Consider the following 17,387-nt stretch of genomic DNA (forward strand, 5'->3'; position numbering starts at 1 on the left):
CCTTGCAGGCGCGTTGTAAGACAAGTGAAAATGATCTAAGACTTTTCAAAACAATACATACCAGTACAAAATAAAGTAGTAGTTGTTTGGGCGGGCATCCAGTATGCGTAATTCTTCAAATGTGTTCAGCTGCCAAGTTGTGACGCAGAAATATTTTTAATTCTTATGAATCAGCATGTTTCAAGGAAAGTGAAGACAATTTTCATTGTGAAAACTTTACAAAAATATTATTTCGCATAAAGTATGACCAAAAACTTATTTTTTCAACTGGTTGTGCAGCCACTGTACCCGAATGAACAAGATAAAACACAAGCAGGAACGAAGAGCATTCACTGGATTCCGTTCAGGAAGTTTTAAAATGGGAGAACTTTAAGGTACGTACGAGGTATTATGAAGACCTGGCATGGCACTGCTCATACATGAGGAGACGTGGTAATCGTGTTTCACAGAATGGTACGTGGAAACCTTGTTAAATTAATAATCCCACTTTATCACTGGCAACCTTTTTTTGTCTACAAGCAACCTACGTATGTGCAATATAGCATCGCTTTATTCAATTAAGAAGAATATGACATCTCTTACCCTTCCTTTTCAAAGTTCGACCAGAAAACTACTTTGCAATTTAGACGAATTCTAGTAATACGTACTGACATTCCTTCGCTCATATGTAAAATAATGAACATCAATATATTCGCCTGATTACAAGGCAATTGGCAAAAGTGGAGATATTTGGTAAGGAATTTAATCAACGCTAGCTGTAGACACAAATAATTGTCGCTTGTTAAAGTTGCTTCCCCTTTGAATTAGCATTGTCAAAGGAGATACAGCCATGCATTGCAATATGGTGGACATGCTGCGCTTATTAAATTTGTAGGAGATAGAAAGGGTTGCAAGAAACTGCTTCGGGTCAACGTTACTTTTTAGCTATTACAATGCTCCCCAGTTTATGGAATTCCGTGAATATAGATAAATTTCGTAGAATATTTCATGCTGCATGCACATAATGCTTAAAAAGATTGACTAAAAACATACAGACAATTCAAATGTACCCAAGTATACGTTTACTATACTTTATTATGTTGTCCTATCAAGGCATTACACTCAGTCGCGAAGCGTGGTGTCATTGTCCAGGCATGTGAGCGGAGATGGGGAAGATTGATTTGATGCATTTAAGGCTATTTTTTTAGAAGTATCATTGCTTAAAACTCGAAATATAGAAAAATCTCTAGAAGCTAAAACAACCATCGATATTACTTAAATATTCTCATAAAATTATTGTACGCCTGAACAAATATTTAAATTATGTACAAGAAGTAGACAATAGTTTTCAAGGGATTTCAAGGGATTTCAAGGGAAAAGCTATTTTTCATATTTCGATTTAGCTTTAGGGTATCTTCAAAGTCCTATCAAAACAAAGCACAAGAAATTCACTGCATTATCTTGAAAAGAACGAGCATGGTGTTTCAGAAGAATGCCATTTGGATTCTAAAAAAACAACTCTTCATACCAGAATCCTCACCAAGAAAAAAAAAACATACCTTATCTTCATGCAAGCGATATATAGCATTTTCGAGCCATGGACGAAAGATTTCCTAGCTTTTTACGTAGATGACCTCCCTAACTTAGATGATACATTGGAAGATCATTCTCAACATACAGAATTCGTGTTGAAAAGCCTACAGTATGAAGGATTTACAGTAAAACTAAAGTGCAAGTTTATTAATCTATTAAAGGCTGAAAGAAATTCGCCTTTAGACAATCGATCCGCCACAGCCACCACTCTTAGGATTTGGTGCAAACCAATGCACTTTAAACTCATGAGACAACCCGCTTCGCGAGTTCTCTACGCAAAAAAAATGGAAGGATTATGCTCAGGAAGCGATTCCAGATGTACAGAACTTCACAAAACGTCTAAATGTTAACCAAAAAATCAAAGACAAAAGTTGACATTTTCAGGTAAAGAAATTGAGCATGAAATGTTTTAATTTATGTAAAGTTTTTAAAATTAATTTGGTTTCCAAGTTGCTAAGAGTAAAGCACTTTCCAGTTAGTTCCTTGGATATTTGATTGATTTATTTATTTTACTTTACCTCGAGTTTTGTGCCTCTTGGCTAATTTGCGAAGATGGGGATGAGTGATGAAATGATGAATTGACATTCACATACAACCATGCCCGAGCGGGATTCAAACCCGGGACCCCTGGCGTCGCAGCGCGATGTGCTAACCACTCAGCCAGAGAGTCCGGCGGTTCCCTGGATAAGTTGTCAGGGACTTTATCCATAATTAATAAGTTTTAAAATAGAATATAATAGCATACAGAGATGTGAAGAGAAAATTGTGTGAACTGTTACAATAAAAACTAACCCATCAGAGTTTGATGCTCGACATCACACTTTATATTTATAGTTTATATTTTCATGCGTAATGAATAGACTGATGGTTTATATGTACTAAAAATTAGCAAAATATCCCGCAAAAACCTTTAAAAAAATATGGACTACAATATGAAAATGAACATGGAAAGACATTACCAATACAGTTCTAAGTATTTACCTACAGAATACGATGCAAAAATAAAACTGCTACACAAACAAGACGTAGCATGTAAAGTTGCCCATTTTTAATGAAAATGTTAAATCAAACCCAGAGCTCAAAGCAATATCCCCCTCTTACCTCCCACTTTGAAAAAAAAAATTGATCAATAATTGACGTTGCAATAATGAACCAAGTTCTTTTCTGATGTTTATCTGAGCACACTAGTCTGTAGACTGAAAAAGATATAAAACATTACATGACCAGTGACGGCGTCGGAAAACATTGAGTGGCAGAAGAGGATAGTCACATTTAATATACCAAAAACGATCATACAAGAATTGATATTTGTGCTGAAACAACATTAAGTTTTATTCTTGTTTGACGTGGGATAGAGGTGTGGGCGAGTCAATTGGGGGAAATCTCACCTCTCCCCCTCTGACGCTATGGAGAAACAATTGAATATACATGTCTTTTGATAGTCATACAAATTAGTTTCCAACTTGGAAAACTTTATATTTTGCCAAAAGAAGTAATAATATTGACAAATTCTGTCAAATATTTACTTTATACAATAATGTGGACTTTATTGTTTTATTTATTGCGGAATTCATTACTTTTTGCTTTATTGTGCACAATAAAACAAAGTTACGGCCAAAGTTACCAAAACATGTAACATCAATGTGGTTTAATTTACTTAAATATTTGTTAAAAAGGACAAAAAGAAATTATTCTTTAAATATGCAATTGAAAAAACAATAACATACATTTGTATAAAATCCTGTCTAGTGATGGCACGCAGTATCTACTTTGCAAAAATGCAAGAACTGAAAGTACATTATTGAAACGAAGAAAACAAGCAAATGGAAGAAATATCGCAACAGAATTTCCCGATTGGCCTGTCTGAGCATAAGGTTGGCCTAAAACAAACAAACTTTGCAACAAAGGTAAAAACGGTATAAATGGACATCGTGCTCTTCATGAACTCGTCATTCAGTTTCCTCTAATTAGTCTGAAAGCAATTAAACGTTGAATGATGAAATCTTAGTTTTTTAAAAGGATCTTCTGTACGTAATGTCTCTTAATGCCTGCAAATATACGCAAGTCTGTGTCTTTTGAAACCGAATTTATGACAAATCAGTTGCTCATTAAAAGAAGAAAAATATAATTGTCTTTATTTGATTTGAAAATCGCAAATTAAGATTAAGAAATCGTCAGGTAATTAATTCATTGTGAAAGACGTTTAAAGAAAATGCCGAAAGAGAAACAGCATTGGATTGTGTATGGATTTCGCATATTAAAGAAAAAAAGTTCCTTAGACTGGAGAAATTAAAGACCACTGCAGAGAACAAGTCTATGTTTACGGCGGTGGAATAATTTGGATAATAAGGGAGGAAACAATGAACCGATGAGGCTCTTGCTTGGATGTCATCGCAGCTCCTGAAACTTGATGATGCACTTTGTGATTTCTTGCTTAATTAGAAGATTGCCCTTCTTTACGGGCGCTGCAGATAACAAGACTGAAAAGAAGGAGGCAGAAAATTTCCAATGATAATTACCTGCGCGTCTCCGGTTGCCGACGATGAAGTTCCCGTTCCGTTGGAATCCGGCGCCATTTTTGGTCCATTGTTGGTACCTGAAACGAGACAGAGAAAGATCAAGAGGGTGTTCACAGTTTCTTTGCATTCGTAAGGAAAGGATGCTGGACATGGTCCTCGAATTAGGGGGGGATGCGGTCGTGAGGTACGCATCCACTCGAGCAAAGTGTTGTTAGAGAATGAACTAACAAACCTCCCCTCTTCGTCGGGTAAACAAAGATAATTGGTTCAGAGAAATGAGGAGGAGGAGGCGGCTCAGTGGGTACTGCTAAGGATCAAAGTTTGTCTCAAGATCTTCCCGAAGAGTCTACTGGAACGTAAAGCTAATTGCCGGCGGAGGATCTTCCCAACCTGTTAGGGAAAGTATATATATATATATATATATATATATATATATATATATATATATATATATATATATCGCCTATAGTGTAGTTATGCCGGGGTAAGAATCTCCCAACGTTGATTCCCACAGTCTGCCCACGCGACGGTGAAGATGGGTCGTAACGAGTCTCATTGTGCAGAGTCGCGTCGCTTCTAATTGGAGCTAACAAGACTAAACATACTGACCTGTGTCAAGTATCGTGAAAGAATCACCGTTTCCTCTTTGCAAATCGATGTTCGGGAAAAGAATTAAGGGGTGCGGATACCTTTCTGGGTCTTTAGTTTGCCGCTACTCGCTTCGATGAATTATCCGACATACTCGGGTTGTTCTTTGTTGTTGGTCTATTCAACACCGCTTCTTCGCACCGTGAGGCTAGCCTCTAGCCTAGCGGAAGGAATGACGAAGGACTGATCTCCTTTAGTTCACACGTCGCCACTTTCTCTGCCTGTGCATGGAAGCTCTTCTATTTATTTTCTTTATTTTTAATCGCTTTTATAATGGTTTAGTTTAATCGCAAGGAAGATGATTAGCCAAAAATGGCAGAAAAGCGAAGAAAAACTAATCAAATCAATCAATCGTTCTCGTCAAGTCTCAAATAACCTTGCCTAGTTCTTTTCTCGATTTTTAAATGGAAGTCTCCCTCTTGATACACCCAACGGCAAAAGTAATAGTAGGCGAATTGTCCATCACAATTTTCATTCTGTCTGTTTTTCACAATGTGATGATCATGAATTGAAATATAAACGTCAATCATCAGAGGACAATATCTGCTTATCATCAACAGAATTCAATTCTTCAAAACAACACAAGACGTATAGAATAAAAAAGAATGAAAATAGCTATGGACAATTTGTCGTCTATTATCTTTGCAGTTGTGTTTGACAGTTAACTGTACCATCTTTAGACCTCCAATTACCCAGTTTGTACAATCAACAGAAGTTCTGTGTGCAGTATGTATGAAGGTTCCAAATGAGAATTCAGTTATGACAGTAATACACCGAGAGTTAACGAGAAGGACACGTTAATATTGCCTCAAGTTATTTCTAATTTTAGTTATTACTGGCATTAATAATAACTACACAGAAAAAAAACTAATTTGATTTTTGTTATTTGGCGTCGCTTTCCTGCAAGGATGAGTGATATGATGATATTGATGAATGGACACTCACAAAGAACACCCATACCCAGGCCAGGATTCAAACCCTCAACCTCTGGCGTGGTAGCAAGTTATCCACAATGTTCTCTCTTCATTTGCAATGTCTCATTTGCAAGTTTTTCCATCCGTATTGTTAGAATAGAATACTACATCTCAAATGTTTATTTTTTTTCTGTTCTGTGGCTCCAATGTCCCATGTCTCACAGCCATGAATCACCACACTTCGTAAAAAAAGGTTTCCACATACTTTTATCCTAAAACTCACCATTATTTTCTTGTTTATAAGAATATGTCTTTTATTATGAATTTGTTAATCTTTAATATCATAATAATACATATACAGAGCATTCCCTGACATCCGCTACAAGACTCGCCGGCAAGCGGCCTGGCGTCAGGGATTGTCTTTCCCGGTGAACAGGGTCCGCGACATTCTCATGCTACAGCCTGTTGTTTTTTTTTTGTTTTTTTTTGCTCTCCCTGCCTTCGCTCTCTTTCCCTTTCCGTTGACGTTGCAGACTGACGCCAGTATAATCCTCCCTCGGAAGTTGTGTTGTCTCGTGTCCGTGTGTTGAAGATTGTGGCTTAATATAGCACCACAAAAGTTTACATTACAACAAAGGATTTATCTTGTCTAGTGTTACTTCGGAAAGAGGAATTGTGGAGAAGTACGATGACGTTTTGCAACGAAATTTCCTGGTGTTCCCATTCCACATAGGACCACTATATTAAACCTCGTAAAAAAGTTTAGAGTAACAGGGTCAGTTCTGAATAAAAGTGGAAACGAAAATGGGGAAATCTAAAAAATAAAGTATACAAAGACAATCCGCACACCATCAGTGAGTTAAAAGAGAGTATTGTACGAGAAATAGGGAGAATTACAGTAGACGAACTTGCACGTGTAAATGCCAATTTCCTTCGGAGATGCCAGGAATATGTTGCAGCAGAGGGACATCATTTTCAACACCTTCTGAAGTCAAGGTTAGTACACAATATGAGAACTGTAATTTTAATAGCCAACTCTAGCGACTGTCGCGGACCCCGTTCACCAGGAAAGACAAGCGCTGGTGCCGGCCCTCTTGCAATGGAGTCTCGTAGCGAATGCTCTGTATTAACAATATGGTACACATTTTTGTCTTCCGATAAGAATTTGTACTGAACAATTAGTTCAATCCTTTACTTTACCTGCGACGTCAAGTAAAGTGCTAGATTTACCCTGTTCATTCGTGATGAGAGTTAAAATTAATAATCATATTCGCTTATTTCCAATGTGGGATTTTTATGACGCATGGTCTGAAACTTTTTACATTACAACATTGATAGAACTGTTGAAATTTAATGTGTGAGGCCAGAGCCAGTTAAACCAATATTGATTGATATGACGTCAATAGTATGATTGCCCCTTAAGTAAATATATAAACGAGGAAAAGAGTTTGTCAAAATTATATTTAGAGTTGCCTATACACACACACACATACAAATGTGTATGTGTCTGTTTTCAATTGGCAACAGAGTCTAGAGTAACACACGATATCTGTTTTATCAGCAAAAGCATATGTAAGCGTTCCTAAAATATTGTTACTTTTTTATTAACTTTAGATCAAACACGAATAAAATGAACTTCAAATGTTAAGGCATACAAATGGGTCATTCCATGTCAAATCATCCAGGCCATGTCACCCACCATCCCCGATTTTGATGAAATTCGGTATACTTATAGAACTTTTCATGCTGATTACAAAAATGACAACTTTTTTGAGTTCGGTCAAGGGGTTCAGAAATTACGAGTTTTTAAAAATCTCCGTGTACGCCACATGCGGCTCCACTTTGAATGACACGCATTAGGTTATAGATGATAGTATCTTCTCTCAGGTTTGCCGTAGAAACTTCAAGTTTCTTTTCTTTTGCTCAGGATAGAGTAAGCTTTCATTTAAATAAGGTTTCAGATCAGTGTATCAATAATCATGTATTTTATGTATAGTTTCATGTATTATTTTAGTAAAATAAATGACTAACTTTAAGAGCGAATTTCGTGCAATGCCCCCCCTTCAATTTCCCCCAAATTTTATATACAGGTAGCTCAGAGTGGGTACTAACGTTTGATGGAAAAATTGGGATGGGCGGTTCAGAGACAGGGTGATAAAAAAATAATTTGCATTAAAAGTTAATCTTATTATAAATGCTTATGTATTTAGCACAAAGTCTGAAGTATAATATGTTTTGAGGTGTAATATTCAAAATTTCTGTTCACTATGTGTGAAGGTAAGCATAGGCGTAACCTGGCGGGGGCAAAGGGAATCATTTCCCCCTCCAAAATTTATAGATTAATTAAAATAATAATTGCAGTGGAACCCAGATTTCAAGTTCCTCAATTTTACATTTTTCTGCATTTTACATTCAATCTTGGTGGTCCCAACATAGCAAATTGCTAAGAAATTTTCCTAGGTTTTACATTTTTTCGCATTCAAGATTTTTTCAGCTTGGTCCCCTGAACAACGTAAAATCGAGGTTCCACTGTATCTAAGTTAGTTTCAACTGTCTTCAATTTTTAAAAAAATTATAATCCTCATCATTAGCATTCTCAAGTTTAGCAAATTTTCTTCGAGAACATTCTTCGTTTTGTACATTTTATCTCAATATGGAATTATTTTTTTACTACTCTTCACGGAGATACGTAATATGAAGTAAGAAATAATAATACACATTTGTGCTGATTGAAGTTTTTCCAAATGGACCTTTTCTTGCCACATACCACAGAAAATCTCCTTGTGATGGGGTGGTTGGAACACTTAGAAGACTTGTATAGACATGAACAGTATCAAGTAACAAGTTCAGCAATGAAGTACCAATTCAATAGAAATAGTATTCGAGGCATAACTTTCTTATTAATCACGTAAGGTGAAATGATAACAACCTGCAGTACAATGTGTTAGCGATTGCAAAGTACTATACAACAGCACCAGGAAGATTAAGTATGCACTGTTTTGAACTTAGTCTACAGGCTATTTGCAGTATTCGGTAAGTTACTTTTTACAAGTAACCGAGTTTCAGTTACTCATTTAAAAAGTAACTCAGTTACAGTTACTGGTACTTTGAAAGTAACTGTGAGTTACTTTACAGTTACTGTGAAAGAAACTTACAGTTAATGATCATTGATTTGTGTAAAAATTACAAATTGCGTTTCTAGTACATACTATGTCTTCATATACTTACATTACTACTGCAAATAAATGATGAAACACAGTTAACTTTGCTTGAACGATTTTAATTAAGAAATCATTTGAATACTGACCACGGTATTTTGAATATGGTGTCATTGATTCCACTTCCACCTATTTCTTTCTCCTACATTCCAAGTTCAACAAGTTCCAAAGATCCACTACTTCGATGATGACTTTTTTCTAGCTCGACAGTCCACCTAAAACACTGAAGTTTTCACATACAAGTAGATATGAATTGAAGTAAAGCGTGGATGAAATTAGCATGCAACAAAGCATAGCTTCCTTGAAATGCCGGCAATTCCAAGAAAATCCTTTTACGTAGCTTCCAGAGAAGGTACAGATATATTTTTTTTACAGTTGGGAACAGAAAATGTGAACGGCACAATTTATAGTGCATGAAATTTTTGCAATGCATATAATACAATCGAGTAAGTATTTTCGGTACTATCTTCATGGGCATAACTTGGGAACTATCTTTGGGTTAACAGAATCATAAAGTTTTCCGTCCCATTAAAATAGTGTCAAAGATTATTTGCTAAATACATTTGAAAAATTACAATAATTACTCTTTTTTTTGTTTGTTCCTCAAGTGCCAGGAGGTTCACAAAATATATTTAACTTGTAGGTTTTAATTAATCTATAAATTTTGGATAGGGCAAATGATTCCCTTTGCCCCCTCCAGGTTACGCCTATGCTTACCTTCACACATAGTGAACAGAAATTGTGAATATTATACCTCAAAACATATTATACTTCAGACTTTGTGCTAAATACATAAGCATTTATAATAAGATTAACTTTTAATGCAAATTATTTTTTTATCACCCTGTCTCTGAACCGCCCATCCCAATTTTTCCATCAAACATTAGTACCCACTCTGAGCTACCTGTATATAAAATTTGGGGGAAATTGAAGGGGGGGCATTGCACGAAATTCGCTCTTAAAGTTAGTCATTTATTTTACTAAAATAATACATGAAACTATACATAAATACATGATTATTGATACACTGATCTGAAACCTTATTTAAATGAAAGCTTACTCTATCCTGAGCAAAAAAAAAAAACTTGAAGTTTCTACGGCAAACCTGAGAGAAGATACTATCATTTATAACCTAATGCGTGTCATTCAAAGTGGAGCCGCATGTGGCGTACACGGAGATTTTTAAAAACTCGTAATTTCTGAACCCCTTGACCAAATTCAAAAAAGTTGTCATTTTTGTAATCAGCATGAAAAGTTCTATAAGTATACCGAATTTCATCAAAATCGGAGATGGTGGGTGACATTTTCACAAAATTCTGGATGATTTTACATGGAATGACCCAAATGCATTTCTCCGTAGGTTCTCATAAAGTACTGATATGTAGCTAAACATTTTGTTGCTCACGAATTTTTATATTGCTGAATTCCTTCGCAGAGTAGTTATAGTAAAGAGCTATGGATATAGGGCGTAGGTTCGAATCCTATGAAGCGACATATCTTGTGCTGTAGTCGGACCCTGTAGCTGAGTGGTTAGCACATCGCGCTGCAACGCCAGGGGTCCTGGGTTCGAATCCTGCTAGGTATGGTTGTTTGTGAATGTCCATTCATCAATTTGATCATTTCATCACTCATCCCCATCTTCGCAAATTAGCCAAGAGGCACAAAACGCGAAGTAAAATAAAATAAATCAAATCAAATGTCTTGTGCTTCTTCGTAAGTCGGTTTCATCAAGAATTCTCATTTTAGCTAATAATCTAGTGAGGCAAACTAATGTAAATAAAAATATAAGATGTTACTCAGAAATTACTTTAAAACTACGTGGAAAATTCTTGGCGAAACATCTACATGTTATTCTAGTGCATGATTAGATCGCTCGTGCAACAGCGTTCCAAATTAGCGAGCGCAAGTCGCCATTTTTGGCGACTATGCCATTTTGATCCTTATAAACATTAATTCACTATATCTCGAAGTTTCCAAATGCAGTAGTATCATCGACCAATTGAAATCTTTAGAATATAGGACAATGGATAGTTCAATTTAAGTTTATTTGGTCAATCTACACATACTTCGCTATACTGTTCGACAACTTATCTTGATAACTGCGTAAACGTTGATACATATATCCACTGTCTTGTGAAAATAAATGTACATTTTCGGTGTATATTAGTTTTGGCATGCATGTTTTATCTACTGAATCTAATTTTGGCAACTAAATGTTACACATAAGTCGCCAAATACCGCCTAAATGCCAAAAATCTAGCTTCGAACAATGTAGTACAGCAAACGCAGTTCCTACCCGGTGGAGGCATCTTGCACAGTGGTTCGGATCCCATTTTAAAATGTAGGTCCAGTCCGGATTAACATACATATGAATAAAGTGGTCTTAAAACTTCAAATCAATCAATCAAACGCAGTTCCAACTGATTTTCTTTCATAGTTACTCAAAGATGATTTACCTTTCGATTCTGAAGTAAATCTGGTATCATGAATGTAGTCCATAAGGGTCATGTGATGTGAAACTTTCCTGACCTACACAGCGCACACTGCGATTGGAGGAGAAACACCAAATTTTGATATGCGTCGCATGCACACACGCACGTGACGTGCCTCCACAAGTTCTCCCGAGAACGCAAATAATTAATGAAATCACAGACATAAGCTGAAACTGGAAGGAAAACTCTTGCGTATATCATGAACTTCTATTTCAGTTTGTGTGACGGCTGCTGGCTTGAAATCGTTACATTCGCAGAAGATCGCATCACAAATTGCCCCCGCAATTAGCTACAAATTACCTTTCGAACATGAACTACCGCCGTGAAACACAATACCAAAACAGCACTCGACGGCAACAAACAAATACTGCACTACAATACGGCAATTACTACCGAGAGTCAATTTGCACTGCAGGGGAAGGAAGGGGGGAGTAGCTTGTAATAGCAGCAGGAGTTCTGGGTACGAAATTACGCAGAGTTTGCAAAGTTGTTGAAGCCAAGGGATGTGTTCTTACTGCCTTGCAAATGTTTTTAAAGTATGCTCTTCGGATCACTCACTTGGGAAGTTCAACTTAGATATAAATTTGAATGTGTATTTGTTTTATATGATCGATTGATTGTAGGATATTCTACGTAGATTTCCACCACTTGTGGGCTAACCGCGACGTTGAAGATGAGTGATATGATGAAATTGATTAAGGAACACTCACAAAGAATATCCATTCCCAGGTCAGGATTCGAACCCGGGACCCGTAGGTTTTCAGTTATGTATTGAACAATGTTATACAGACGTAAATTTGCACAACAATCCGCGAGGATAGTAGTCGATAATTTATACAGAAAAATTCTCACATACTAATTTGTTTGCCTTTTAAAATTTATTGTTTTTAATACCACTTAGAAAATTAAAGATATCAACTGTAGGAAATGCAGAGAAAATGTTTCAAAAACCAAAGAGTATTATCGTCAAAATTTTATCCGACCACTTTCGCTACCGTGCAAAAAACGCTTGCATAAAAGGGGTTTAACCCACGTCCTTGGACATGTGTCGTCAGAAAGATAGCAAAAAAGTTGATCTCGCAGTCTATTCACTTAATATCTTGTAGATAAGAAGCGGAAATAATTTTTTCATGTGAAAAATAAAAACGTGGGTAGGTTAGGTTTGTTTCCCTTACAGACAGGTTTTGTGACGTCATGCATCGAAGGGCGGGGTTCCACTAACGCGGTTGCAGATCAGCTGTTTAAAAAAGGGGTGAACAGTGATACTGGTAAAAGGGGAAGTCTGATATTCCTTTTAGCAAGCGATGAAGCTCAACGTGTTTGGTTCATGTAAGATACACACACTACAACAGATAACATTCTTTCTTCAAGATTATATCTTCTTCCCAACTTTTTATTCTATGGTAAAACATTTTTCTTCTCGTATCTTCTAGGTACTTTACATCCACGGTTATCTCCCAGATCCATCGCAGGAAAAAGAAAGCTGCCTCGTGGAAAAGTAAGCAGCTTTGTCCCTCCTGCAGGAGGTCAAAGATCCCTCTTTGTGAATGGGGTCCAACTAGCTGAACAAAAAGAGAGAAAAATAAAACGTAGGCTCAAATGTATCGCTGTCGTTTGGTATGCAAACCACGACCCTTCAGCTTGATTTTTTTTCAGTGGAAAAAAAAAAGTTTGGCCCGCAAAGAGGCTGCTGAATTCAGAACACCCAATGCTGAATAGAAATTGTTCAATACCGTCCACCAATTTGTTGGAGCATCTGGCTTATTTTTGCTAACTGTTCAAGATGCTTCGTCTACGGAACTTCCTCCTGCACTGATCGCATCTTTTAAGATCTCTTCCTCTTCTCTGAATCATTCTTTCCCTCTCGCATCTCTCAAGAGAAAGAAAACCCGCGCACCCTTGGTAGCAGCGTTCATGGTAACCACGGCAACGCGAGATAACTAAAAAGAGGCAAGGTTCTCGGCATATCGTCTTATTGGGAATTCGGTGCAGGTGAAAGGTAGTTGCCATGGGAAGGGCTCTCATGTCGACAGTTGCTGCAAATATCCGCTGCTCCCGTCGTTGTTCCTTTACTTCAGATCTCGAAATTGATCGAGGAAGAGGCTACGATGCATAGGAAGGAATACTTTCATGTCTTCGTGAAGTTTGTTCTGTAGCAAGTAAGCAAGAAATAATAAAAAAGAAGTTGCGCGAATCTCCAAGTCACTCGTCATAATGATCAACTCAAAAAATGATCTGTCGACATGATTGAGTGAGTATCTTCTTGGAATGCTTCTAATATTGTTACTTCATCTACTTCACAACTTTTACTTCTTTACACGATGCACAAGAAGCAAGCTATGAGTTGGTAGTTGACGTTAATTACGCTGTAGTCTTGAGAAGGCTTAGGAAATACAAAAACAAGTCACCGTAAAAATTGCTTTTACCATTGCATTTATAATGTTCGTGAGAGCATCAGATTGTTACACTCCATGTGAGATCTGACCAAGATTCCAATGTTTCGAGAGTTACAAGGGAGACTCAAATGAAAACAGATAAAACAGGTATCAACTGTTATTTACAAACAAACCTCAAGGGTCAACACTGATCAAGTGAGCTTCACAACGCCATTTTCGTCATTTTTATAGGTGGCGCCTCCTTTACAAACTTGCACCAGTGAAGAGGAGTGCTTCCTTGCCCTTTGTAAGCCTAAAACTTACAGAAATTTCCCGGCAAATGAAAATGCAATATATCTGTGCATGCTTGCTACACAAGTAAGTTTACTAATGGAAGAGAAAGTTCGACAATGGCCTCAGTTCGCAGACACATGGGTGGAAAAACCTTCGCACTGGGTCATAAGCGACTACGCGTGCATCCCAAAGATTCTTCTTCCTGAGATATGCAGGCACTGACTCAAGACTTGAAAATACATTTCGATCAGCAATGGATATATACTAAAATGCAGCAAACGTGTGCAACTCTGCATGCAGAAATGTACATACTAGATAAAAAAAATAAAAGAAATTAAGGTTTTCATTTTGACTGCCCTTCTAATAACATCACTCTTATCTAGAGTTTTCAGATAAAAGTGGTGTCAGCTCTAATTAGTTTGAATTCACCAGAGAACCTCTTCACTTCAGTCCCTGAAGATTGGATGTACTCTGAGAGAACATTTTCATCACCAGAAAAGTTTAAACTCATTGATTTGGTGTTTTAAGTCCACTTTATGCACAGTAAGGCTAATCGGGACTGGACCTACAGTTTAAACTGGGATCCGAGCCACTTGTGCCTCCACCGGGTATCGAACCCGGGACCCCTTGATTACAACGCGACGACGCTACCACTGCGCCATCGGGAGGCCAGTTTAAACTCATGTATAACTGATTCATTCAACGGCGAACACATCAATTCATTGCTACTTTTATATCATTTAATTATTATTATTATTGATTTGCTTTATCTTACTTCGCTTTTTGTGCCACTTCTGGCTAATTTGGGGAAGATTGATTGATTGATTGATTGATTGATTTAGTTTATTTTACTTCGCGTTTTGTGCCTCTTGACTAATTTGCGAAGATGGGGATGAGTGATGAAATGATGAAATTGATGAATGGACATTCACAAACAACCAAGGCCGACCGCGATTCGAACCCGAGACCCTTGGCGTCGCAGCGCGATGTGCTAACCACTCGGCCACAGGGTCGGGCGAAGACGGGGAAGAGTGATGATGTGATGAAATTGATGAATGCCCAGGCCGGGATTCGATCCCGGGACCCCTACACTGCAAAAAAAAAGGTGTGTTTGGGGTGAGTTTCGCTCTTTGGAAGCTTCGAAGGTCAGAAAACTCGGAATCCTCACCCTTTTGAGTGAGTTTCTCCTCCCTACCCTAGGGTGAGTGCAGATCTGTCGTGAAAACCTTCCCTATACACCTCTTTGGGTGAGTTTCGGCTGCACCGTGATGCCACATGTACAAACATTCCCACTGAAAATCCTCTCACAGGCCTTGTCATAGCGAAAGAATTTTGCCGGCATGACAACGTTTGTGGTCCTGGACCCCCTGCCAGGCTATCCGAGCAATTTGTCTACCTGCTGAACCCTTTTCCCAACAAATTACCACCCTGTAGCAGTTCTCTAAATATTCAACAGAGGCGCTGTACTGCAAGTGGCGCTGGTTCGAGTGACCAACTCATGAAATACTTTCAAAATAGGTCGAAAACCCAAGGTCCGTCGACGTTGTTCCTGCGGGAGATACTAGCGGTCGACGGCCTTGGAATAAACCTATCAGTTTTGAGATCCCTGTGATGTTTTTATAATTAAAAAGTGTACGAAATAAATACCTGTATGTTACATGTAAATTTCAGGAATAATCTATTTGAATAGTCATTTCATATTTTCAAGTACCATTTCACTGCTTTACGTCAGTAATTAACAAAATTTGAGCCGAAAGAAAAATATGATTTTTCCTCTCACATTTCATATTGAGGTTTAGATTTGCTGCTACATTTCTTACTGCACTTAAATAAAGGAAATACATGTTTATAGCCTGAAAGAACGTGTGACATATGCAACTGTGCAAGTGCATACAAATTAAGGCATAAAAAGCTGTGTGTTTTTGTTTACAATATTTCTTCTTTTTTGTTGTTCGAACCTTCAGTAAGGTATGACTGTATCTTTGTAGTTATTTTATCATGAAAATATAATGTGCCTTCATTATCAGTGTTATCTTGGAGAAGTACATTTTGTTATTTGGAGTCGGTATTTCTAGTGTTCATTCATGACGCTTATCTGCCGGGCTGCATTACACTTTTCCTTTTCTTATTTCATTATTTTTTTCGGCTATTAGGAAGCTCTTATGCAAAACACAGATTACAGATATAACACCAGGAGTACACATCCTGAGTACTCAATGTAATTGGAATTATTTTTTAACGTTTAAATAATTTGTTTAACCTTACTACTTTACAGTAAGTTTAACGAGAGGCGTCAAGACAATTCTCTGTGCCGAGATGTAAAATAAACTTAATGTTTCAAATGTGACCCCACCACAATTAACAATTTAATATTTCCGAAGTCACTGGGATTATCGTAAAGGATTATGACAATAAGAGAAGGGTTATGCCTTCTTGTTATGAGGCACGTAGCCAGGGGGAGGGCTAAGGAGGCTGAAGCCACCCGAAATCCTACAAATATCTAATTTAAATAGTGCATAGAGGTAATTAATTTTTCTTACTTAGCAGGATTAAACATTAGATCGAAAAAAGTTTAGTGTATAATAGAGGAACCAGTTTATATTTTTATATTCTATCATTTTATCCAAAGAATAAATTGATCCACCAGCTCTCAAAAATTGTAGTTTTCTTTGTGACAAGCCATACAATATAAACTTTATGAGTAAAATTTGGGAAAAACTTTTAAAGCCTTTTTCTAACGGAATGTGTAACGGTTAATAACAAAATACAATAACTATGAATTTCAGTAAACTAACTGTACAAAATGTAAGAAAAAATGGACAATGTGTTGGATATACACAGTGGATCGAGTAGCAGTCTCTCTCCATTTACACAATAATAATAATAACAAATAATTTGGATTAAAATTAATTGATTTTCAATAACTTATAATACTTGTTATTGTAAAATGATAATTATAACCGTAGTAAACTGGTAATAATTATTGTTGTCATTATTCTTTCTACCAATGAAGTTTTATCAATGGCCTGTCCCCTTTCTGCAAATATTTCTGGCGACGCCTGTGCTGATAAGAGATAAGCCCCCCCCCGAAATAAAATCCTGGCTATGGGCCTGTGTTATAGTCATGTTCCTAGAATTCCCATCCTTCCTTCATTTGAAATTCTTTTTTTAAAGTTTTCTCCCAAACAACTTATGTACGCCACCAATATGACATGTGACGAATACTTCAATTTGCAATTTGACGAATGGTTTAATTGTAACGATGAGGATAACACTGATGAGACAAAGAAAAGGACATATTCAACCTTTACCCTCTGCTTCGTAGTTTACTACACCAACGACTATCTTTTGCATT

General features: G+C 37.0%; 1 protein-coding gene across 2 annotated transcripts in view; it reads right to left on the reverse strand.

Annotated features, from left to right (window-relative positions):
* IA-2 (tyrosine phosphatase IA-2) overlaps positions 1-17,387 on the reverse strand; it is a 619,991-nt gene that overhangs the window by 297,328 nt on the left and 305,276 nt on the right. For both annotated transcript variants that reach the window (XM_083120601.1, XM_083120600.1), the window contains exon 10: positions 4,092-4,168. In XM_083120601.1, the coding sequence (XP_082976727.1) occupies positions 4,092-4,168 (77 nt within the window). The remainder of the gene's footprint in view (positions 1-4,091; positions 4,169-17,387) is intronic.

Source organism: Lepisma saccharinum, chromosome 4 (genome assembly GCF_977018435.1).
Source record: "Lepisma saccharinum chromosome 4, izLepSacc3.1, whole genome shotgun sequence".
NCBI classification, from domain to species: Eukaryota; Metazoa; Arthropoda; class Insecta; order Zygentoma; family Lepismatidae; genus Lepisma; species Lepisma saccharinum.